Genomic DNA, 25,805 nt, shown 5'->3' with positions numbered 1-25,805 from the left:
TTCACGCAAATCAAAAGCTGTAGATGGCTTCAGCACCTTCTAGTACATATTCACAGAATTACAATAACTATTAATTTTTAAATATACACTATCTGACTTTATTTTGTAATTATGTGATACTACGTAACAAGTCTCATGCAGGTTTTTTTCCTTGTTCGTTAACAGGGGAGATCTAGCTTATTTTGATGGCCTCAGTGAAACTATCCTTGCTGTGGGTCTTGTAAAACCAAAGGGAGGTACGGAGTGACCATGACTAGATGGCTAATTAATTTTCTGTATGTTTTTTATATCTGTATACATAAAAATCTGTGTTTTACATCTATATATGCAAGATAAATGTTTCAGCTTGTGTTTTAGAAACATCACTAAATTACAAGCTAAAGATAATGTTTAGCTTAACAATCATTTACTCTGAGCCTGCGCTTTTTGCAAGCGCATACTCACATCATACTCTTAACATTTGTACTGCTTATAAGTTGTCCCATTCAAGTGACAACTTCCTTGAGATCCTGATTTCTAGCACGTGGTTCTTTTCATAGCTACTGCTTCGATAACACCAAAGTCAAAGTTGCAGTGGTAGTAAGATTGAATGTAAAAGAAAAATATATGTATATATTAAAAAGTCATTTTTAAATTCTTCTATTTCGTGAACTGGAAACTGAACTGCTGACTGATAGTTAGGTAATACTAGATTCACAGATTCTGAGGTCTTAAATATGACTGTTCCCTCTAACCATTCGCTGTATCAACCTCATGCATACAGTGGATACAGTCATTGTGAGTCTGAGAGTTGACTGCAAACTAAAATCTAATTTTCTTTTGCACTTTAGGTATATTCCAGCCTCACGTACGACACTTACTTGTTCTGGCAACTCCTGTGGATATTGTGATTTTAGGGCTCAGTTGCTCTAATATACAAGCAGGTAGTTCTCTCTTTTTTTTCTCTTCCATTTAGGTACATTAAAGAACATATTAGGGTAGTATTCTCAATTGTGAATTAACAACTCTATAAATATACAATGGCTCATTAATAGCTATTAAAAAAAAAAGAGGAAAGAAAGGGAAACAAGAACATGTGCTTGCTAATTTTTAAATCATGTTAGAAACATGGTAAAATAGTTCCCTTTTCTTAGGGTGCACACCTGCTGTATCCAGTACTCCCATAGGAGGGTTGAGTAATATTGTTCACGTTAACCTGGTTGGCATTTATATTCTAATCCCAGAAAACAAGAACCTGATACCAAGTTTTTCATTCCATATGTAGTAAGAGGAAACAATATAGAATTGTTTTTTTTAAAAAAAAAAAAAAAAGAGGGTTACAATCATTTTCTTCTGTTTTTATATTATCAATTATCATGCTGTGAAAGAGAAATGCAGAAATTAGTTTTAGAATTATTGGGATTTAGAGAAGAAAACAACTCACAGAAAACAACAAACGTACAAAAACTATTATAAGAATATTGTACTTCTGTACTTTGAAATCTATAAAGTGTATTTGCTTTATTTCTTTAAAAAACAGAAGATTGATTACTCTGCAGTTCACTTATAACAATAGCTTTTCCAGATCTTTTTTAATAACAATAAAATCTCCTGTAATTTTTCATGTTTTCTGAAATGCTTCTAATCACAAGCCAATAATGTTTATAAATCTGTAACATTTCTAGAGATTAAAAAGTTTTATTTTTTTTTTGTTTATTTAAGGTACTGGATCACTCAATGATAGTATGTCTGGAGGAATGCAGCTGCTACCAGACCCTCTCTATTCACTCCCTACTGACAATACTTACATTCTGGCAATAACATCCACTGATAATGGACGTATCTTTTTGGCTGGAAAGGATGGATGCTTGTATGAAGTTGCTTACCAGGTAATTATGGGTTACACGCAGGCATTTAGATTTTTACTTGTTTTCGTAATTGTACTGTTAATGACTTTTGTTTGTTTTAACTAATAGTTTGCCTTGGTTTTTGTTTTGCTTTGTTTCAACAATGTGTCTGTTTTAAATTGTAGGCTGAGGCAGGTTGGTTTAGCCAGCGATGTAGGAAAATTAATCATTCAAAGAGCACACTGTCTTTCCTTATTCCTTCGTTGCTACAGTTCACATTCTCAGAGGATGGTAAGTACCGATGCAAAAGACTTACCCAATACTTTAATGTAAACTTGAAATAATTACACTTTTTTGTTCAATTTTCTTTTAGTTTACTAATAGTTGTGTGAAATTGTTTGCTCTTTTATATCATCTCCCCTAAGAGTTCTCTGGGGCTCCTGCATTTTTTGTTGATTTGCAGTTATTTATTTTAGTGATATTCTGACTTAAACTTGTTTTCACCGATTCCATTTTTAATTTGTTACTTCTACTGTTTCTTTTCCATCTCCCAAGATCCTGTAGTTCAAATTGCCATTGACAACTCGCGAAATATCTTATACACCCGTTCAGAAAAAGGAGTACTGCAAGTATGTTACTTACTCTTAATGACTTTTTGCAATGTGTTACTAATATGTATACAAATATTTTAAGTTTTCCTCAGTACCTAGAAACTCTCTATAGTTGCATCAGGATATTATTACACTTTATCTTTCTGAAAAAAGTGTTTACCCAAGACCTAAAATAATTTATTCTGAGGAAACAATAGCCTTTTGATCTTTCCTTCAGCCATATAGAAACATGATGATAGTGTGAAAGTAGTGTTTGAGTTGCTGCATAATAGATGAGGCTGTATGAAGTAATGCAATTTTAAATCTCTAAGCTGTCTTATTAAATTACAGGTTTACGATTTGGGTCAAGATGGTCAAGGAATGACCAGGGTTACTTCTCTTTCACAAAATGCCATAGTTTCTGCTGCTGGGAGCATTGCCAGGTAAATGTATGATAGGTATAAAGTAAAAAGATCATATTTTAGGTCAATAATGTCATGGTATATTTTTTTGAAGAAAGTGTTTTTGTTTGTTTCTTCGGATTGAGAGTACAAGTATTTTTTTGTTTTGTTTTCTAGAACAATAGATCGTTCTGTATTTAAACCTATTGTTCAAATAGCAGTGATTGAAAATTCTGAATCCATAGACTGTCAACTGCTGGCAATCACACACGCAGGTAAGAAAGAAATGTGATTTACCCCCCTTTTTAACAGATAAATGATATCTGCACAGCTTAATAAAATTGGCAGACGTTTTCCATTTTACGTATGTTCTGGTTTCAGCTGGGTTAGTTAATTTTCTTCCTAGTGGCTGGTATGGTGCTGTATTTTGTATTTTGGATGAGAATAACACTGATAATGACAGTTTGGTAGGTGTTGCTGAGCAGCGCTTACACCAAGTCATGGACTCTTCAGCTTCACTTTACTGCCCTGCCAGTGAAGAGGCTGGGGGAGCATAAGAAGCTCAGAGGGGACAGAACCAGGACAGCCAGTTCCAACTGGCCAAAGGGATATTCCATACCATATAGTGTCATGATGAACAATAAAACTGTGTGGGGAGGGGGTGGCTGGGGCAGGGGACCCACTGCCCAGGTGTTGGCAGCAGGTGGTGAGCAATTGAACTACACATCATTTGTTTTCTTTATTAATTTCACAATTAGCATTTTCTCTTCCTTTTCTATCCTATTAAACTGTCTTTATCTCAATCCATAAGTTTTACCTTTTTTATTAATTTTTTTCCTGGTTGACTCCCCCATCCTGCTGGGAGGGGGGAAAGTGAGCAAAAGGCTGTGTGATGATTAGCTGTCTGCCAGGTTAAACTACAACTACATAACACAAATTTTGGAAACATTTATTTCATTCTGGTGTCTTGTTTTACATAACCAAATTGTTTTGACATTTGATGCAAGTATAATGTGGTCACGCAAATTATTATCTGTAGTTTATAATAAAACCAGCAGAAAGTGGTATGACAAGTATTCAGGAAAGTAGTGATAGAGCTAGATTAAAAGCCTTTATCTTCATGTATTTTAGCAAGAAATGTAGCATCTGTGCAGAATTTGTTCTGAGTCTGAAACTAGCTTTATGTCAATTAGCTGCAGCAACAACACTTTAGTCATAGTTACATAAGATTGCATGTAATTGACCTTTTTTTCCATTATGTTTAGGTGTCCGACTGTATTTTAGTACTTCACAATTTAAGCATCCAACAGCTCGTCCCTCTATGTTAACATTGGTTCATGTCCGTTTGCCACCTGGATTTTCAGCATCTTCTAATGTGGAGAAGCCCTCAAAGGTTCACAGAGCTCTTTATAGCAAAGGTAAGCAGTGGAACACAGCTCAGAAGAACAGTAGTTTTTTTTTATTATTATAATTTTTGTGTGTGTGTGTGACAGCCACTATCACACTATCTTATATCAGGTAATTTGAAGGGATGGAAGCACACACCGTGGTGTTGCTGACCCTTTCAGTCAAGCATATTGATTTTATATTTGAAGTAGTTTCCAAATGGTTTTCCATCTAGGTTCTCTTTAAACATCTAATTTTTATGAGGCATTTTCTATGTACTGTAGGCTCATTTCTGTTTGTAGCTTTCAGAGAAAAGGTAAGATGATGTTGATAGTGGCCTACTAATAACCTTATGATACAGAAAACCAAGAGATGTTATCAGATTGTGTGGTTTGGACTTTAAAGATTGATTTTTGGTAAATAAGGAATTAATTAGAGTGGTATATTTTTTGGTATGTATTGGTAGGTGCGATACTTGATTAATCACACCTAATGCAACCTTAATATCCCTGTTCTTGCTAGGAGTCCTGCTGATGGTAGCTTCAGAAAATGAGGATAATGACATACTGTGGTGTATCAATCATGATTCTTTCCCTTTTCAAAAGCCAATGATGGAAACACAGGTACTAAAGTAAACTTTCATGTAATTTTGATGGATTTTAGATTTTTTTTTTCTTCTTGAGAACAGATACATGAGTAATACTGTCTGCAAGAAATTAGTAGGTTGCTGAAAAACTTAAATGAGAAGTTTAGAAACACTTAAAAAGCTACTAATCAATAAGCTTTAAATTTTAAAAAAAAAAAAAAAGTTTAGTGGGCAGTTTAGAAAGTAAATTGAAACTGGTATCTTAGTAGGAATTCCAAGTTCATCCATACTGTATAGCTTCATGCAGGCTATGTATGAAAACCAATTGCTTTGACTTCTAAGTCTAAGACAATTTAGAATTAACATATTGGAAAATGTCTTATTTGTTTCATATTATTGTCTGTGGCATGCTGCATGCTACATACAGTTATGTGCAAAGCATGATCCCCAGTGCAAAGTGGTGTTCATTGAGAAGGATAAAATTTGGCAAGGAAGTTTGTCTAAAATACAGATGGTAGAGATACTGGAATTGGATACTGGAATTCTTTACTCAAACAGATATGTCACATCTTCATTAATTCTCTTTATTATTTCACTCATTTTTTCCTCTTTTTTTTCCTTAGTTGTTACAGTAGTTTGTAGGAGGAGCTAGGTTTAGTTGCCTTATGCATCACATCAGAGAGAACGTTGCATGTGCTTCAGCACTGAAGCAAGACTTGGCTTTTCTGCTGCTTTTTAGTGTTTCCAAAAAGAGTATGGGGCAGAGGTAGAATTTGAGTGAATGGGGAAGCTGCATAAACATAGCGGTTTCCAAGTCAGGTTTTGTTTTATCTGCTGTTTTAATAACAGTTAACAAGAAGTTTTATCATTGCTGCAGCTTCCTTCTCTACAAAAAAAAAATACACATAAACATTCCATGTGCTGACTTCTCTGCTTTTCCAAGGCATTTTAAAGTTACAGGCATGAGGTTTCCTCCAAAAAACCTGCAGCGTGTTATTGAACAGCAGTTTTTCCTCAGTGTATAGAGTTTTCAGGAGCATCTTCCCTACCATATGGCATCTTTAAAGAGCTGCTGCCAACTGTGAAAAATCTCACAAACCCTTATGATCAGTAGCAGTATGTTTGGTTTCCTTAAAAATAAATAAAATTCATAATAACTTTGGTATTTGATTCTGATATGTTCAGCAGATTGTCTCTCTTTATATGGTAGCAACACTAAAAGCACTGTATAAGGTTTTTTTACCCTTAGAAAACACTGTCCCTATCCCACAAAAGAAGCAATGTATAGCTGTGAATTTGCTGATAGTCTGCTAGATGGCACAAGAACTTGCTCATTTCCTCTTAGTTTTCTTGTGTCAAGAATAGTTTCTTGCCTGTGTAATTTTAAATAGTAAAATATCTACACAATGTACAAAATCCATATCTGTTATCAAACTTTGGATGTTGTTTATGTGTTGTTCAGATGACCACCCGTGTTGATGGGCATTCCTGGGCTCTTTCTGCTATTGATGAATTTAAAGGTCAGAAGATTGTGACACCTCTCAATAAAGATATTGTTCCAATAACTGATTCCCCTGTTGTTGTGCAGCAACACATGCTGCCACCTAAGAAGTTTGTTCTGCTTTCAGCCCAGGTGAGTATTGCTCCTCTTAATATAGGAAATCAAAAGGATAAATACAAAGCTGAAAGACTGATGCAAATCTGTAGATGTTTATTCATAGTTTATTAATTTTGAATGAATTTTTATGATTTTATTCTGAACATAAAAGGAAAAGAGGAATATTGCTTAAACTGTCAGTATATATTGTAACTTGAATCAAAGCTATGGAGACAGCTTCTCTTGTACAGTGCATTAATCACTTCTGTTGGCCTGAGGAGACAGAACCCTTGTACAAACAGATCATGTGAAACATTCTTTTAACCTTGTTCAAATTCATGGTTGTAAAAAATTGAAACAGAAATGTGCTGTCTGGAAAGTACGGTTTCAGTAAATACAGTTAGCAGCTAAAATTTGAACAAAGGATTTTTATTTGTTTGTTTTTTAAAAATAAAGCTTCCCACTTCTTACTACATTTAGTAATATTTTAGGGTACTTATGTCTTAGCAAATTAGGACTTTTAAAAGATGCTTAATAAATCATTACTGTTCTGCAACCTTTAGATTCAACTTGCATTTATTTAATGGTAGCTAGTCAGACCCTCTCCAGTTAGTGTGGATGCAGGCAAAATAGTCTTACCATGGTTTTGGTCCTAATTTTTTTTTCCAGGCAATTCTGAAGATTTATGTGATACATACAGCAAGTGTATAAAGAGAATGAGAGGCTTTACGTTTGTATTGTGTGCTTCATATTAGGTGAAGAAGAGCAAAACCAACTCTGTTTCTGGAGGGTATATAGCCATTGCAGGGTTTTTTTTTGTTTTGCCTTCTTGGTAGAGAATTTTCTGCATTTGAATGGGAACTAGGCTTTAGCTACCATTCATGTTACACTTTGATCCACTAGTGTAATTAAGGAAATCTTGGAGAGCAGTAAAGCTAAAGATTGTTGGGAAGGGTGTTGGTATGACCAGTAAAGTAACCTTATTCTAACTTTGTATTATTCTGGGTAATTTTTAGGGGAGCTTTATGTTTCATAAACTCAGACCTGTTGACCAGCTGCGGCATCTTCTTGTTAGCAATATAGGTGGAGATGGAGAAGAGATTGAAAGATTTTTCAAGTTGCATCAGGTAAGAATTTTTGACTTGTTATGAAAAACAAGATTTATAATACTTAACTGGCCTTACTGGAAATTTAATTGCCTTCTGTAGCATGTATCTTTTTTATTGTTGTTACTACAAAATTCTAGTTAACTTTTCATTTATTGTTTCAAGTATTAGCTTTTCCTTCTGTATTGTCTTCATAAACCAAGATTGTATACTGAGATATAATTCCTTGTTATATGATATGTAAAAATTGAAGCATAGATCACTTTCCCTGAAATTCTTCTATACAGGACTATAACACAGTTCTTAGTTTAAGAAAGGAGTCAAACTAAAACCATGGGGAGAGAGTTTTCTTTAAAAAAGTTGAATTCCTACCACTACTTAAAACCATACCACTGTATAAATTCCTACCACTATAAAAAACCATAGAGGTTTTTATATTTTGAAGGCCAGTATAACTCTCTAGGATTGGTCTACTTTTTGCTTAGGATAAATAACAAACAAGCAGGAAGGAAGCTATAGTGGATTATTAATTTAATTTGACTAGTACTGATAGTATCTGTAGTGAATGTTCACTGTAATCTATTGTCTTGTGCTTTGATGTAAGTGATATTTGAATAGTCCGTGACGATATGCCAACCATTATTGCCTGTATAGATGTTTTTCTTCAAGCAGTCTTAATTTGTGTCTGTAGAAATTTCATAGCTCTCACTCCTAATTAGGTGATAGACATGGAGATTTCCTACCAGTCAATAACCATACTGAGCTTGCAAAAGCTGTGTATAACAGAAGTTTATCCTGCTACAGTGAGATGTCTCAATTTAATTCACTTCCTTTCTATAATTGGAAAGAGCTGATTTCCTTGCCTATTTCCTGTTTAGTTACTGATCAATAGAACATCTTTATATTTCTTATCAACTTGATATAAGCTGCCACACTGACAACACAATATGCTCTAGGAGGATCAGGCCTGTGCCACTTGCCTTATCTTGGCCTGTTCTAATGCTGCATGTGATAGAGAAGTATCTGCCTGGGCTACACGAGCATTCTTCAGGTAAGTTTCAAATGGTGTGTATGTTGTTTTGAACAGTATGCTCATGATTACTACAGCCACTAAAGAATCGTATAGCTTTTTAACGTGCTGCCTGAGTAAGCATTGTTTTAAAATGAGCATAGACTATTAAACTTGGCAGAATACACTTTTGCACTAATCACATCTTGCCAGCAAAGGAAGCTTCTTGTAGTCAGCACTTCTGGTTAGTTCCCCTCCTGGATGCTTTCATGTGATGTATTTCATGTGTAGAAGTTATTCAAAATGTAGTTTAATCTGCTTGAAGTTCACTTATCTATACTTCAGGGTATCCTAGTTTGTTGAAGCGGAGTATATAGAGAGAGATATTATATTTAATCACGCCAACTTAGTTGGAAAAAGAACAAATTTAGAATCCCGAAGCCATCATTTGAATAGGAGATAAATACAACATGCTTAAGATTAAATACAACATGAGAACTAATGTTCATTTTACCAGATAATCTAAAAGATAGTTTACTTGATGACTGCAGAATCAATAGGCAATCTGAGTAAATCAAATAGGTGGTAGCATGATTGTACTGTACTGAAAAAGTAGTTTGTAACCTTGAAATAGAAGATGGTAAAGTAAATTGTAATACAGTGTTTCTTATGCATCCTGGCACTTACTATGTAGTAAATTTAAGAATTCTTATATCTAGGTTATTTCAAGTATGTTTTGAACTGTTTTATCAGTCTAGGTGAGGATCGGAAGTTATATAGCTGATTGTCTTGTGGTAAATGTTCTCCCACTAGCAGCTAGGTATTTTTGTTCTTTGTGAGTTCTAATGATATGTATGACTTGTGTAGCTGTATTTCTTTCAGTATAGAATTGGGGAGGGTATTTGATCACTTCTTAAAATTTATTACATCCTGGGAAACATATATGAAGTGTCCAAGAATTGGGATAGTATTGTTGTAGAATTAGTTATTGTGGCTTTGAAGATGTGTTGGCAAGTTGATAATTCAGTTGCTTTGCCATAGCATAAAGTTTCAGGTGCTGAAAAAAGGCTAGGGCTGTTGAGTGAGGCTTCCCTTTCATTTAAGGAGGTGTCATGAATAATTGCCTGAGGGAAAATAGTTTTTAGCCTTTTAGGGCTCCTGTAGCATTGTAGGAGAGACAGAAATTACTTTTGGACCATAGAAAGATGAGCTTGGGCCATCTCAACTGTTTTCTTCCCATTTTCATGTATAGGCAAGCCTTAAGAAGATACTAAAACATAAGCCTGTTTTGAAGAGTGGTAAATTCCTCTTTAATCTCTGATCATATCACCATAGAACTTAAAACATCCATGAAGAATATGACTTAGTTGTTCATTTAACTTTGTGGTTCCATATGTTAATGCCTTTCATATAACATTATTTCAGTTAGTTTTCTTTTTATATGCCAAAATGAGTATCTCACAGTCACAGATATTTCTGAAAAGTTGTGCTGACATTTTGTTCTTCATTTTAAAAGAACCCCAAAATTGTAGTTAATTTTCCAAGATACAAAAATTAAATGGAATGTGCATGACGTGTGAGGAATCTTTTTCTTTGCATATAAACTTCAGGTATGGTGGAGAGGCACAAATGAGATTTCCATCAGCTCTGCCTCCTCCAAGCAACGTTGGACCTATTTTAGGTTCTCCCATTTCTGCTGGTGAGTAGCAACCATTTCCTGGTTTTGGACAAGTTTTGTTTTTTCCTTAAAGTATGTTGCATTTTGTCTTCTTACAAGTACCTGTGTTCAAGATTACTTGCTTATTATGTGGCTGTATCAGAGTACCTTGCAGTGTCATTACATATTAGTCATTTGTGTGATTTCTCCCTGTGAAAGCTCAAGCTTCAGCACTTGGTTTCTGGTTAGGTCATCAGTGCCACATAAAAATGAGAATAGTTTCTAGTCTTCCTCTAATGTCATACTTACTAGAGTCCCTTCCATATTATCTGTATCCACTTAGATTTTGTCGAGTCTTCTACAACTGCTTAAGGAAGTTGCCTGCTAGCACGTTAACTCATTTAATTCCAGATCATAAGAGTTGTGTGGTTTTTTTTTTTAAGCAATTAATGATATATTTGGAACTCTGATTATACTACTGAATTTATTTATTTATTGTATCAGGGATTACTTAATTTCCAAGATCCTTTAAGCTTATCTGACACGTGGCACTGAGTTTTACATACCAGGTTTGGGAAAAAACTTGATTGCTTGGAATGCAAAGAAATTGAATTTTAGTACTGGTTTTGACCTACATTCAAATTCAAACATATTGAGAAATGTGTGCTGTTTTAGATAAAGTTTTAGTTGATTCTCTTTCAGAATTCTTAACTATGATTGACATGCTAAGAACAGTGGCTATCTATAGCACATCAATTACATCACTTTCCGACCCTGATAGTGTGGAATAATTGCAATGTAGGCAGGAGGAGAGGCAAGGCATAAGAATGTAGAATTAAATAGGACTTAAAGAAGACAGCAGGTACAGAGAGGACAGGTGCTAGGAGCAGAATGAGAGCGAAAGAAGGGCGTGGGGGAAATGCTAGAAAGCTCTGTAATCACTGAAATTTACTCTTATGGGAAGTAAATATATTCTTTCCAATTCTAAATGTTTGTTTTTAATAATTGGCAGTTATATATACCCTTTTTGAAATGTAGTGTGAAAGTGCTTTTTTTATTTTGCTTCAGTGACAGGTCCATGTGGAAGACGTCACCGTTCTGCCACTGCTCACTCTATTTGTTCACAGGGTAGAGAACTGTCGTGTGCAATTTAGATTGTGATATTGTGGATAACCCATGTGGTGGGTCAGAACAGTGCTGACAGAGTATTTTGAAAACACCTTGAAACTTTGCATGTGAAACTGCATTAAGATAATGTTAGTGTTAAAAGGCCAGGCACCTTATGTTCTCCCTGTTGAAAGTCTAGTCAGACATTTGCATGCTACTTTTCTTGCAATATTATGCTTTGCTTGGCACATGGGAGAATGTGCTTTCAGAACTGGGCGTGGTCAATGAAAGACTTTATCCTTTGCAGTGTAGTATGTTGCAAAGTTGAGAGTACTGTAGTGAATAAGGCAAGAACTGATTCTTTGACACAAACCAATTATTCGGGGTGAGAGTTTTGTTGCCCTTTGTATGTTGTCATCTGACATGCTGCTGGCACATAGACATTTTTGTAGGCAACCACATGTGCTCATCATACTTTGTAGTCTTAAGTCAATTATTAATTTGCAGAAGAGTTGAAAATCCTCAACTGAATATGAGTCCATGCTCACTTGGGGAAAAACAGACTCAGGATGTCTCAAACTGAGCATCCCAAGCAGTGTTGCTGTAGTGTGTGTCCAGCAGCAACACATAACAAGTAAAAGTAATAATACCTTCTTCCAGTTTTGTGTTTCAAAACTGTTAAAACTGGTATTCTTTGAAATGATCTAAATGAATCAAAGTGAATGCTTTGAGAGTGGGTGCCTATATCAGGAACAGGAGCAGTCAGAAGACAAGGAACAAGACAAAGCATGTGGATAATCAGTGCAGAGAACTGATGGTGTGAAACAAATAATACATGAATGCTGAAAGCAAAAATGCTTAATGACTGCTGTTGAAAGCGTCATATCTGTTTGGTTAACTTACAAATTGTTGTGTCCAACAGAAATTAATGCAATTTTTTATTTACTTGTAATTAAAAGCTGTTTGAATGTGTAAAGGCTGTGTTTTCTAACTTTAAAGTATGTGGTTTGACAGCTTTGCCGCTTTTGCATAGGGTTTTCTGTGGTTTGTATATTCAAAAAAAAAAACCTTACTTTTCTTTTCCTTTTTAGTTTCCCAGTTGACTGTTGATACTCCATATCCTAATCCTAGCTTTTTGACAACACATGGGCAAGGTAACTACTCTTTCTCTGCTGGAGGAATGGAGGATTTTTTTCAACTAGGCTTTTTCTTCTTTATTTTCATCCAAAATAAATGGAGTAATATTTGCCTACCTTTATCCTAGCTTTACAGTCTCCTGGTATGTCGACTCCCATGTTTCCTTCTGGGAATTCCATGTCTCACCCTGGTACATCTGTTAGCGGTATGATGGGTCCAGAGATAGTATTTTCTGGAAGACACAATGGCATCTGCATATACTTTGCTCGGATTATAGGGTGAGTGGTTCATGTAAAACGGTCACACAATTCATTTCATAGTTTTTCTGCCCTGTAAAACTTGCAAGTGATGGATTCTATCTTAATAGCGCGTAAAGATAAGACCAATAAAGTACATTTATTTTGAGATTTCTAAGCACCTGTTGATATAGCAGATTCTCTTTACAGCTCTATTAATAGTTCTACATTCAGTGAATGGTTAGGGCAGGAAAGTTGCTTAGACATTGATCTTGCAATATGCACAACTCTGAGAACTACTGTTTTATTTTTTAGTCCTATGAGTCCTGCAGAAATGTAGGACTTGCAGGATCAAAATCCCAGTTTGTAGTCTTTTCTGTTAGGAAGCTTTAGAAACAGTGTTAAAATCAGAATGACAAAGCCAGACTAAAGAAGATTCTGTTATGTGGATGTTGGGTCATGTGTTTCTAAACTCTCCAACCAAGAACAGAGCTCTTCTTATGTTGGTTTTCCCCTTTGCTGGCGGGGGAAGATTTGTTATGACATTTGTTTATGGCACTTGTTTGCCTACATTATATTTCCAGAGAATAACATTGACCCGTCTAATTTTTTTGAGAGCATCAACCCTCATTAGATTTAAGATTTAAAGTTTGAAATTTTTTAATTGTCTATACATGTGCTTTGCAGAAACGTACAATGCCATCATGGGTTGCCATTTTTTTTAAATGTTTAGTTTTCATCCAGATCTTTATTAGACCTTTAATCGTTGACCTTGAATTCCAATTTCTTTAAGAAACTATATGTAGAAAATGTGCAAACTTGTGATATTTGTGGCTTTTAACACAATTCTGGTTTATATTGCAGAAATATTTGGGATGGCAGTATAGTGGTGGAGCGAGTTTTCAAAAGTGGCAATCGAGAAGTTGTTGCAGTATGTAAAAGTTTGTTGTATTTTTAAAAGTTCCATGTAGAATATCTGTGAAAGTCTTTATACATGTGTTCCCAATTATAAACTGATCAGGAAAAAAAAAAAAAAAAAAAAAAAAAAACATAATTATCATTGTAATGTGTTTTTTAATTATATTTAAGTGCTTAGCTATGGAGTAGTTGTAAGCTTAAAATCTTTAAGTTATTATTTTGAATGTTATCTGTTGTCAATTGTCAATGGCCAGTTTCTTCTGTGTTTAGTGACTTCACTGCCTTTATTGCTGCATACCCCATTCAGACAAAGCCTAAGAATGAAATGATTTGGTGGATTAGAATAAACATTACAGTTATATAAAGACATAAGACAGTTTTCCAGCATCTTTCTATCATCTTTGCATTTCACTTTTTGTTCATGATCAAAACAACAAAATGTTTTCTGACTTTGAATGTTAATATAATCCTGAACTGAGTAATTTCAGCAATGCAAAATTAACTGGTACATAAATCTTCCTCCTCCAGTTACAAGGCAACTGGGAGACTCAGGAATACCCTGGCAGTTACACTTTGTCTTAGTGATGCTCAGTCATTGTAATTCAGAGTTGGAAATGGTAAAACACAGCTGATTTGGCTATCAGACAGTCAAAGAAAGTAGTGTCTAATATGGTATGTCTTAGGAGGACTACTTCCTTTTCACACCTTCCACCGCTCCCTAAAAAGTGTAGTATAATTGATATGGTGTTAGAGTGATAGCATTACTATTGTATAGCTTATTTGTTGCACCCTCTTTGCATTTGTCTTTTTAGTGGCTTTAGCTTAAAATGGTAAACTTTTGGAAAAATGTTTTGGAATGTCTAAGCCTTCTGTAATGAAAATTGCTGTCTGTTGCAGTTAGAAAGCAGTGTTCCATCCCATGTGCTGGAATGTGTACTACAAGAACTCAAAGGTTTACAAGAATTTCTGGATAGAAATTCTCAGTTTGCTACAGTAGGAGCTCTTGGAAACCCAAGGTATTCTGTGTGTTAAGCTAGTCGTATTTAATGTCCAGCTCTTGAACATTAATCCATGCACATCTATTCACTGAGTTGAAGTCTATATGATCTTCAGCTTCAATTATTCAGATGCTAAAAAAGATGTGTTGGATTTCATCTTCAAAATATTCAGTATTTGTCATCAAATTAGCATCTCTCTATTTTGGAACTGCAGTTTCAGCACACCAGCTAATCTCCAGCAGAGGCTTCTGGGTTTCATGAGGCCTGATGGTGGAAGCTCTCAGCAAGTGCAACAAGAACTCCAGAGGAAATATCATGGTATGCAATTACTTTTAAATTAGAAGCATAAGGGAATTGTGCATCTGGATGTTGAAGGGCTGTAGAACCTTTCCTATGAAAACAGGCTGAGGGAGCTGGGCTTGTTCAGCCTGGAGAAGAGAAGACTCTGGAGGGACCTCATTGCAGCCTTCCACTACCTAAAGGGGACCTGCAGGAAAGCTGGGGAGGGACTCTTTGTCAGGGAGTTGAGTGATAGGACAAGGGGGAATGGCTTTAAACTAAAAGAAAGGCAGATTTAGATTAGATGTTAGGAAGAAATTCTTGCCTTTGAAGGAAGTGAAGCACAGGCTGCCCACAGAAACTGTGGATGCTCCATCTCTGGAAGTGTTCAAGGCCAGGCTGGATGGGGCTTTGGGCAGCCTGGTCTGGTGGGAGGTATCCCTGTGTATGGCAGGAGGGTTGGAGTTAGGAGTTGTTCTTTAACGTCCCTTCCAAACTAAACCATTCCATGGTTCCATGAAAGGTAAAGACATAAATTGATGCAATTATATTCAACCCATGTAATAAGTATGCCCATTACAGTCTTTCAGTGAATATAATACATCTTGCTAGTTTTCAGTGTAGTCATTTCATTCAGACTTGAGCTTTAAAGACGGTGTACAGTGTTAACCAAAGATGTAATTGTTCTTTTTAAAGGCAAATGCAGGTAATCAACAAGAATACAATATGTATGTTTTTGTTTTTATTTATTTTATATTCATTATAATATATAGTAAATATTTATGAATAATCAAGGTAAAACTTGATACTGATTATGGAAATCCATTACGCTCACATGAAGCCATACTTTTCAGAAAAGACTCCTCCTAGTTTGCAATAAATGTTAACAGATGGTATTTGTTTGGGGGAAATTTTAACAAGGCACTTTCCTCCAAAGAGCTAAAAAGCATTAATCAAGAATGGAAGAGAAGAAAATTTGGAAATTTAATAGTCTGTTTTTGTAAAACCTCAAAAATCGACATACTAATTCAAAACATGTAAAACATAGTTACTTATTGTCTTTCTCTTGCTTTTTCAGCTGAGGCACAGTTAACTGAGAAAACTTCACTTCAAGGCATCCAGCAGCTCGTTCGCAAAACCTGTCAGGCACTGGCATTATGGAAACTGCTGTGTGAGCACCAATTTAATGTTGTTGTGGGTGAGCTTCAGAAGGTATGATCTGAATTATCTGACTTTAATTCTTACATATTTAATAAGCCTGAATTTCTTTTTGCTATGTAAATACTCTCAAAGCAGTATAACTTTAACTTACTGTGGGGCATATTATGAATTTTAAACTGCATATAGATTTTTATTCAGGTTTCAGGTGTTTATTTTTAAGAGACTTCCAATAGTATTGATCTCATCACCCAATTTTAGCTAACTGGATGTGTCAGTAACAGGAGATTTAATTTTACTTATATTAAGTGTGTTTTAAAAATCGGTACGCTGAAACTTTGAGTACATCCTGCAAGATGTGTACTGCAAGGAGTAGACTAATGTTGCCCAGCCTAGAGGAAATTGTTTGCTTTACCGTTATTAGAGAGTTTTTTATGGTGGAAAGCAATAGCGTTGCAGAGACTTCAGACCCTGCACTTAAGAGTGCAGAGGTCTAGAATGTGTCACAGAACAGCTGACGTTGGAAGGATTACCTGGAGATCATCTAGTTTGCCTCCTGCTGCTCAAAGTAGAGTCAACGCTAAAGCAGGTTGTCCATGTCTAGTCAGGTCTAGAAACTCCACAAACTCTCTTGACAACTTGTTGTAAACGGTAAAATAACAATAATATTAACAATTACAAGGATAATATATCAAGGAGTTATTTCCCGTGTTTTAACTTCTGTCGATTTTATGTTGTCTTGTTACTGGGTACCACTGAGAAAAATCTGGCTCTGTCTTATTTACACCCTTCTACCAATTATTTACAAATATTGGGAAGATTCCCCCTCCTCCCATCCGAAGCTTTCTCTTCTCCAGGCTAAACAAGTTCTTTCAGTCTCTCCTTGTCTGTAAGAAAGGAAACTTACAGAACTATGGGTGCTACTACTCTGTACCCTCCGCTAATCTTGGATTTGCATCTGTTAAAGATAAGAAAATGTGGCATTCTATTATAGTACTTCACAGAAGAATTTATTATTCTAAAAGTTGTATTCTTTAACACTAAAAAGAACAATTTTTAAATTTTATAAATGCCCAAATGATGAAGCTTTTCACATTGTCATCTTGGGAGTTAACATGATTTCTCACAGGCAGCTTTTCTCTTGTGATGGACAAGGAGTTAACTAATTGTTTAACAAGTAAAACCTTTTTCTATCCCTACAATAGTTTTAGAGTTTTTGTAATAGTGTTTCATTTTAATCCATTGGTCATCAATAGACACTACTGGCATCTAGCTCTATATGAGCAAATGTTCCTAATAATTTTAGAAAGATGAACAACTTTCTGTGTAACTTAATATAAAAAAGCAGAAAGATGTTTTTTATAAAGCTTTATAAACTTCTAAAAAACATTATAAACTTATTTAAAACTTCCTTCTCATTCTACATCTGTTGCTGTTTTCATCTATGACTGTACTCAGATGGTTCCTGTTATTAAAAACCATGATGTACTCATTTTATAGCATGTGCATTCTGACAGTGCCTTGTGAAGTACAGGAAAAACTGCTTGTTCCTTTCTCACAGAGAACTGAAACAGAAGTGACACACAGTGTAGGTAACAGGAAGATGTGTAGAGTTCTCACTGTCCTTTGGCATTTGAGAATCTAGTACATTTCACTGATAGTGCTTTCCTCTCTAATACTTTCAATTTTGCTAAATAAGATGTATTTCTGTGCTGTCTATACAGAGCTTTGCATGTGTTTATTTTGTGGAAGCAGTTAACCTTGCTGTAACATTTTGTGTCCAAAACATTGTGCCCAAAGAAGGGCAACAAAGCTGGTGAAGAGAAAGCTTGGAAACAAGTTTTACGGGGAGTGTGGCTGAGTGAGATGGGGTTTTTTAGCTTTTAGAAAAGAGGAGAGACTGTACTTTACAATTACTTTATTTAAAGGAGGTAGGGCTCAAGCTCTTCTCCCAAGCACAAGGTGAAAAGATAAGGAGAAATGGCCACAAGTGGTGCCAGGGGAGATTTAGGTTGGATATTAAGAGAAATTTCTTTACTGAAAGAGTTGTGGGGCATTGGAATAGGCTGCCCAGGAAGTGGCTGAGTCACCATCCCTGGGGGTCATCAGAAAATGCATACATGTAGAACATTAGAACTTAGTAGCTTGATTAGTGGTGGACTTGTCAGTACTAGGCTAAAGGTTGGACTAGATGATCTTAGAGGTCTTTTCCATCCTGAATGATTTTATAATTTTTAATTTCAGTAAAATCTTTGAGCTAATGAAATTCTCTCTGTCCTCAGGAACTGCAAGAACATCTAAAGATTACTGCTTTCAAAGACTTGGTGATTAGAGACAGAGAGTTGACGGGAGCACTCATTGCTTCTCTTATAAACTGTTATATCAGAGATAACGCTGCTGTGGATGGCATCAGTGCCCATTTGCAAGATATCTGTCCTCTTCTCTATAGCACTGATGATGCTGTCTGTTCCAAGGTAAGGTCACTTCCAGATTTGATAGTACCAAAACACAGCATTAGAGTGTAAATGCACATGGGATCAAGTGCACCCTCAGCATGTTTGCTGACAACACCAAGCTAAGTGGTGTGGTCAACTTGCTGAAGGTAAAGTATGCCATCTGGAGGGATCTTGGTAGTCTTGAGAAAAGTGCCCCTGTGAACCTTATGAAGTTCAACACATCTAAGTACAAGTTCCTGAATATGGGTTGAGGCATTATGGCTATTATCAACTGACAAAAGGAGGTTGTTGTTTGTTTTTTTTTTTTTTATGACGATGTTTCTACTGTTTCAGCTGTGAAGCTTGGCATAATAACCTGCTAATTCACTTGATGTGAATAACTTTCATTTTCCCATCATTTATCTGTAGGCAAATGAACTGCTTCAGCGATCTCGACAGGCTCAAAACAAACTGGAAAAAGAGAAGATGCTAAGAGAGTCACTGAAAGAGTACCAAAAGATTAGCAATCAAGTAGACCTTGCTAATGTTTGTGCACAATATAGGCAAGGTAAGAGGCAATCGCTGATCTTTTTCTGCTAAGCAGTCTGTTATATCATTTCATGCCGTCCTTTTGTTCTGTTTTCTGACTTCTAACAGATCTTACAGTGATGTTTTGCCATAAACAGTGTCTTAATAACTCTCACAATAAACATATATCAACCTGTTCTTGTTTAAAGCCTTTCTAGATTTCACCAGTAAACAAAAATAAACACTTCTGTATAAAAGCATTCCTTTCCACTTCCTCTGTTCCACTTTCAATTTGTTCCATGCATGTAGTAAAATGTTTCTAGCAAAGGTTTTGGGCTGAATGTAAGTAGAGGGTAAATGATAGTATTTTGTGGGGTGAGTCTTTATACAAAATGTGCTCTTTGAAAGATGATTCTGAATCATATGTTGTGTAGCAGAAGCTAGTACATAATTTAAATGTAGATATAACTGTCTTAACAATCAAGATTTCAGCCTTTGTTATACAAATATGTAATTTCAAACTTAGATACAGTCCCAAAGGAATAGGCATAAAACTTTATAAGATAAAGGCCAGAGTGAATAGGGTTTCATTTTTCTTGCTTGATAAAATGAGTAGTGTTTGTTGTCATTTAAAATTTTTCATAAATTTAATACAATAATGAACAATATTATTTGTGGGTTTAGTTTGTTTTTAATTTTTATTTATTTATAGTGCGTTTCTATGAGGGAGTAGTAGAACTGTCTCTTACTGCTGCTGAGAAGAAAGATCCCCAAGGTCTTGGCCTTCATTTCTATAAAAATGGAGAACCAGAAGAGGATGTTGTGGGACTCCAAGCTTTTCAAGAGAGGCAAGTTTTCATCATACGCTGTTAGCATTATATGGGGTACTTGATTTCAAGTGACTGGAAAAGTAGCCTTTTGGGGAAGGTGTGGAGGGTAATGATGAGCACGCACTTTAGAATAACAGACACAATATAGAGGGTTTTGCCCAACGTACTTTCCTAGAATATAATTAATGTGGCACCAGCTTAATTTGGAACAGAGGGTAAACTGAAATACACTGAAAATATTGTGATCTGAACATTACAGAATTATTTGTTAGAAAGATAACTGAATAAACTAGATAGCATGAACTACCTGATAACACCACCTGACTTTTTTACTTTTAGTAATTATGCCTACTGAGGCATAAAATAAAAAAGTAGAACTTCATAGATAGTTACAATGCAAATTGTTAGGCTTTTTTGTTTTGCTCTGTTTACAGACTTAACAGCTACAAGTGTATCACTGACACCCTTCAGGAGTTAGTGAATCAAAGTAAAGCTGCTCCCCAGTCTCCCAGCGTACCCAAAAAACCAGGTCCTCCAGTGCTGTCATCTGACCCCAACATGCTCAGCAATGAAGAAGCAGGACACCATGTAAGAAATCTGAAAAAAAAAAAAAAAAGTGACTACACTCAGAAAAGTGTGATTAGAAGTGGTGTAGAAATTTTAAAAAATAATTAAATAAAAAAGGACATTTGGAATAGATTAGCAAAACAGATATAAGTTTAAGGTTTGTCATGATCTGGCTTCTTTGGGGAGTGTTAATAAAAATGATGATATACCCCAGGAAACTAAATAACTAAATACTGACATGTACATATTCAGTACTTGATGTAATGTAACCTCTTCTGGAATAACAGTTTTGGTCTTTCTTTCCCCTTAGTTTGAACAAATGCTAAAGCTAGCTCAACGTTCAACGGATGAACTCTTTAGTATTGCACTTTACAACTGGCTGATACAAGTTGATCTGGCTGACAAACTATTACAGGTGAGCTAATGTGTATTCAAGGAAATAATTTTTTCGAGGGTTCCACTGGACTAGAAGAGTTAATTGTAATAATGCTTTAAAAGAGATGAGAGAGCAAGCATATAATTGTTGTCTTTATGACCTTTGCAGGTGACTGCCCCCTTTTTGGAACCCTACCTTGTGCGGATGACCAAGATTGACCAAAACAAAGTTCGTTATATGGATTTACTGTGGAGATACTTTGAAAAGAACAGAAATTTTAGTAATGCAGCCCGAGTCTTGGCTAAATTGGCTGACCTACATAGGTATGGATTATATGTGACTTAAAAAAAAAAATCAAAGTATAGATATTTTAAGAAAAGTCTATGCCCAAGGCATTTGCTGAAGAAAAAAAAAGTGAATGAATGGAATATGTTAGTTTTCAATCTGGGGCATTCTTGAAAAAAAAATGAAATGTTTATTTTATGTATTATGCTTTAGCTTGCAATGTAATTCCTGTTGTAAGTACAGTGTATGAAATGGTCATTTCTGATGCAGAACTTTATAATGTGTTTTGTAACTGTAGAGCAGCTGATTGAGAAGCGCACTGTAACTGTGCATGCACAAAGAAGGGGTTACATGGTTTGGGTATAATGTTTCGCATGACTTAGTAAAATCCTGGATAAGATACTAGCTAACTTCCAGGGTCTAGTTAGAGTATGACTAACTCTTATATAATTATACTTGATACCCATTTTGCACAGTAAATATTTGTTTTGCAGCACAGAAATTTCTCTACAGCAGCGTCTTGAATACATCGCACGTGCTATTTTGAGTGCCAAAAGTTCCACTACCATATCTTCTATAGCTGCAGATGGTGAATTCCTACATGAACTTGAAGAAAAAATGGAAGTAAGAAAAATTACTTATTTAAGCTACACTGTGTCTCTATTACTGCACTTGGTCCAAACATTGCACATGGCATTTTTATTACCAAATCTGTAGAAACAGTTTTCAGTATTTTAAGTTATGCGGTTGATACTCTGGGATGTAAGGCAGTAATGCATCTACATTTAAATAAGGTAGTGTTAATGCTGGGTGTATTCCTAAGATTTGATTAAATTAATCCAGGCTTGAAATTGTTTTTACCCAAGGTTGCGAGGATTCAGCTTCAAATACAAGAAACATTACAACGGCAATATTCCCATCATTCTTCAGTGCAAGATGCAGTCTCACAGCTTGATGCTGAGCTGATGGATATAACCAAGGTGGTTAGAAATTTCTATGTATTAAATGTCAATTTATTACATTTGGGGATTAAGGGGGCATGCAGTGCAAAGCATGGTTTTATATTGACTATAGCATTCCTGGTCTCAGAGTGTTTATGTTAGCCTAGGCTGTCTTTTTCTGTGCTTTGATATTCCTTCAGTCTTCAGTAGTTTGATTTCTTCCGTGTGTTGATCTTCTTTCTTAAGCTTCTTACATTTCTTTATTTATTGGCGTGTCACACTACAATATTATCAACATTAATTATAGCTTCATATAAAAAATGGGGATTATATTTAAGAAGTTAAACTAAATATATTAAGTAAAAATCATTTTCACGTAGTATTTGACAACAGCTACTTATGGTACACCATTTCTAGTCTGATATCTACCATGTAAAGTAAAGAAAAATTGATGTAAAAAATTATTTTTCATTCTGTCTGAAATGCCAAACCTGGTCATTTTTCTTTCAGCTATATGGAGAATTTGCTGACCCTTTTAAGCTCTCAGAGTGTAAGCTTGCAATTATACACTGTGCAGGTCATTCTGATCCTATCTTGGTGCAAACTCTCTGGCAAGAAATCATCGAGAAAGGTAGGTTTAAGTGGACTAAGATTGGTTCAAAATAGAAGTATAGGAAAACAGTATAATTAAAGCTTTTAAGATTGATTATGTGTTGTTACTGGTAACGCTGTTCAGGTATGTGTACTGGGTCTGGCTGGGATGTTAACTTTCCCTGCAGCAGCCCATACAGTGCTGCGCTCTGCACTTGTAGCTAGAACAGCAGTGGTATCACACCAGTGTTGTGTCTGCTGCTGAGAAGTGCTGGCACAGCATCAGGACTCTCTCTGACCCTCCTAGGGGGTGGGCAAAAAGTGAGAAAGAAACATCAGCAGGGCAGCTGACCTAAACCAACCAAAGGGATATTCCATACCATATGATGTCACACTCAGCAATAAAAGGTGGAAAAAGGAAGAAGAGGGGAGGGGTGGGCTCTCGTTGCGAAACGTCTGTCCTCCTCCCGAACACCGGCTACGTGCGTTGAGGCCCTGCTTCAAGGACGTGGTCAAGCATCGCTCATTTGTGGGAAGTAGAGAGTAATTTCTTTCCTCTGCACTTCCACATAGCCTTTACTTGTTTTGTTTAGTTATTCCCTTTCCCCCCCTCCCTTTTCCCCTTTTCCTTTTTTTCCCTTTAGTTGAATTGTTTAATTAATAATAATATTTCCTTAATTATATATATATATATATATTTCCCCTTTTTAATTAAATCATCCTTATCTCAATCCGTGAGTTGTTCTTTCCTTTACTTCTTCCCCTCCTCATCTGAGGAGGGGGAGTGAGAGAGCGGTTGTGGTGTTCAACTGCCTAGCACGGTAAAACCACCACAGTATGTTGCATCTTTCCTGGAATATTCTGTAACGTATTTGATAGATGTAACTGATGAGCAGTTCATTGAAGTTTATACTGTTAGTTTGTTTGCCTAAAGGAGAAAGTCTATCCTGGCAATGACTAAAGAGTCTTAAGGGAGTTCAGGGCTTTTATACCACAGACAGCAGCAGAAGCTTAAGGATTTCTGTCCGTTTTGTAGAGAAGCAGAGTACTGGGCACATCTCAACAAGTCTAGCCACTCAGTTGTGATAATCTGGCTCAGCCTTTATCATGAGTGTGTAATTCACTCTTCTGTTTGTTCCTTCTGTTTTGTGCTCAAGATTGCCAGTGTGCAAACAACATTGGCAGTGATTTGAGAGGAAACGTATTTAGTTGTAGGTCTGGGTTTTAGTTAGTTTTTGGTGATGGTATTTTACTGAGGTTTTTTTTGTAGATTTTTTTTTTTTTCAGTAGACTTACTTGCATGGAACTTAAAGGAAGCAAAAATCTGTGCATGCTTACCAGAAAGGGCTGTATTTTCACTTTGATCTGTTGACTTAGTGCTGACTTATATGGTATACCATTATTAAGGTGTTAGTAGTAAATTTAAGAATCTCAGTGTAGTTGTGTGTAAATTTCGAACTTTTTTTTTCTGAAGTTCATTTTTAAATTATTTCTTTTCTCTTTCAGAGTTGAGTGATAGTGTGTCTCTGAGCCCTGCTGACAGAATGCAAGCACTTAGTCTAAAGATGGTTTTGCTTGGAAAAATATATGCTGGCACACCTCGTTACTTTCCTTTAGGCAAGTGGTTTAGCTTGCATAGTGAATAAATACATGCATTACTTGACTTCGTCTCACATTTCTTTCCAGCATATTTAAAAAGGTTCTGACCTAAGAAATGTCTGTCTCTTTAAAAATCTTTAAAAAGAAAAGAAAATTGATAATTTCATCTCCTCCAGTGCTTGGGATATTACGTAATTGCTGTAGTTTATTGTGAAACTTTTCACTATAACTGGACCAACATATTACTTCAGCCATCAGTAGGAATGGAGTTGTTCATGTGGTACCTGGGTGGTGCTTTTCCTTTTTGTCCAAGAAATTAGTAACAAAAGCATTGTTCTTGTAACTTGCTCACTGACTTTGACAAGGGACTTAGGAGAGGAAAGCAGAAGCAGGAATAGAAATAGAAGCAGAAATAGAATTCATAATTGCCTCTAATCTTGTAAATGTATTATAATTGTGTGCTTACAAAATCATTATGGCTTTTACAGCTGCAGTTCCTAGAACTTATCTAGGGATTTAGCCAGAATATACAGATCCACCTTGAATGGAAAGTAAATGAAGCCTAGAAGGCAGCAACAGTTGCTTTGTGATAGCTGTGCAAATCACAAAGCAGTTAACTTTGTATTGAAGTACAAAGTAAAAATACAGTTTTACATGTGTAACAAGATTTCAGGCGAACACATTTATCTGTTGTCTATTGAAGCATCCACTGCTGCCTGCAGGGGCACACTCAAAAACAGGATTCAGTAGATCTCTGTATCCTTTTGGACCTTCTTTCTGCTTTAGAGATGCTCAAACATTCTGACAACGTGTTATTACGTAAAAATCTGGAAAATATTTTCTAAAAGAACATTGGTACTGTAATAATACTAAAATATTGTTACTGACACTTAACCATGATAAAGATGCTGTAGTGTTGCAGGTAGAGCTGGTTAGTCTAACAAATAAATGATACTGTGTTTTGTGCTGAAACAAAAGTTAGTGTACTTTTTTTAACAGAACAGTTCCATAGTGGAATTGTAGTAAGTAGTCTGAATAATCCCTCTCATGCATTGCTTAATATCATCTTTAGAGATAATTACATTTAGCATATCCACTCCCCTGTACAGCTTGGGAGAAACTGTTGCATCTGCTTCACGAGTGAAAAGTGCCAACAAAGGTGTGGAAGATGGAAAATCAAACTTAGAGCTAATAAATCACTTTCAAATGACCTTATTTGCTAGGCTGCTATTAACAAGTTGGAATCTAAACATCCCATTTTATTTTTCCTCCAGATTTTTTAGTGCAGTTTCTAGAGCAACAGGTCTGTGCTTTGAACTGGGATGTAGGTTTTGTAACATATACCATGCAAGAAATTGGAGTGCCATTGCCAAGGCTGCTTGAAGTATATGACCAGTTGTTTAAAGCACGGGTAAGGAAAATAGCCACACACAGAACAAAAAAGAAAAAAAAAAAAAGGGGGGGGGGGGGGGGGCAATTTTTTAAAACTACTATAAGAATTTTTGGCAGGAAATGTAAATAAATGTAAAGTTGGGATATATCTAAGTATCAACTTCATAGCTTTTTTTACTCGAAGACTTTTAGAGCTTTTTAACGTTGACTTGGTTCATTTTATCCAGATCCTTCACAGTGTAAGGAATGTAGAACTTCCTAAAATCTGTT

At 35.7% G+C, this 25,805-nt stretch overlaps 1 protein-coding gene across 2 annotated transcripts in view; it reads left to right on the top strand.

Moving 5' to 3' along the window:
* NUP155 (nucleoporin 155) overlaps positions 1 to 25,805 on the top strand; it is a 30,826-nt gene that overhangs the window by 2,562 nt on the left and 2,459 nt on the right. The window contains exons 4-34 of one of the 2 annotated variants that reach the window (XM_035309540.1): positions 166 to 236; positions 831 to 923; positions 1,702 to 1,868; positions 2,012 to 2,117; positions 2,382 to 2,455; positions 2,768 to 2,859; positions 2,995 to 3,092; positions 4,083 to 4,235; positions 4,726 to 4,826; positions 6,252 to 6,422; positions 7,403 to 7,513; positions 8,449 to 8,543; positions 10,112 to 10,200; positions 11,227 to 11,286; positions 12,357 to 12,419; positions 12,530 to 12,680; positions 13,503 to 13,569; positions 14,454 to 14,572; positions 14,769 to 14,872; positions 15,912 to 16,045; positions 18,274 to 18,465; positions 18,856 to 18,994; positions 19,667 to 19,802; positions 20,219 to 20,372; positions 20,662 to 20,766; positions 20,896 to 21,050; positions 21,507 to 21,636; positions 21,879 to 21,992; positions 22,464 to 22,584; positions 24,051 to 24,161; positions 25,418 to 25,554. In XM_035309540.1, the coding sequence (XP_035165431.1) occupies positions 166 to 236; positions 831 to 923; positions 1,702 to 1,868; positions 2,012 to 2,117; positions 2,382 to 2,455; positions 2,768 to 2,859; positions 2,995 to 3,092; positions 4,083 to 4,235; positions 4,726 to 4,826; positions 6,252 to 6,422; positions 7,403 to 7,513; positions 8,449 to 8,543; positions 10,112 to 10,200; positions 11,227 to 11,286; positions 12,357 to 12,419; positions 12,530 to 12,680; positions 13,503 to 13,569; positions 14,454 to 14,572; positions 14,769 to 14,872; positions 15,912 to 16,045; positions 18,274 to 18,465; positions 18,856 to 18,994; positions 19,667 to 19,802; positions 20,219 to 20,372; positions 20,662 to 20,766; positions 20,896 to 21,050; positions 21,507 to 21,636; positions 21,879 to 21,992; positions 22,464 to 22,584; positions 24,051 to 24,161; positions 25,418 to 25,554 (3,613 nt within the window). The remainder of the gene's footprint in view (positions 1 to 165; positions 237 to 830; positions 924 to 1,701; positions 1,869 to 2,011; positions 2,118 to 2,381; positions 2,456 to 2,767; positions 2,860 to 2,994; positions 3,093 to 4,082; positions 4,236 to 4,725; positions 4,827 to 6,251; positions 6,423 to 7,402; positions 7,514 to 8,448; positions 8,544 to 10,111; positions 10,201 to 11,226; positions 11,287 to 12,356; positions 12,420 to 12,529; positions 12,681 to 13,502; positions 13,570 to 14,453; positions 14,573 to 14,768; positions 14,873 to 15,911; positions 16,046 to 18,273; positions 18,466 to 18,855; positions 18,995 to 19,666; positions 19,803 to 20,218; positions 20,373 to 20,661; positions 20,767 to 20,895; positions 21,051 to 21,506; positions 21,637 to 21,878; positions 21,993 to 22,463; positions 22,585 to 24,050; positions 24,162 to 25,417; positions 25,555 to 25,805) is intronic. The other variant, XM_035309541.1, reaches the window with a different exon arrangement.

Source organism: Oxyura jamaicensis, chromosome Z (genome assembly GCF_011077185.1).
Source record: "Oxyura jamaicensis isolate SHBP4307 breed ruddy duck chromosome Z, BPBGC_Ojam_1.0, whole genome shotgun sequence".
NCBI classification, from domain to species: domain Eukaryota; kingdom Metazoa; phylum Chordata; class Aves; order Anseriformes; family Anatidae; genus Oxyura; species Oxyura jamaicensis.
This window is presented reverse-complemented; position numbering and strand designations above follow the sequence as displayed.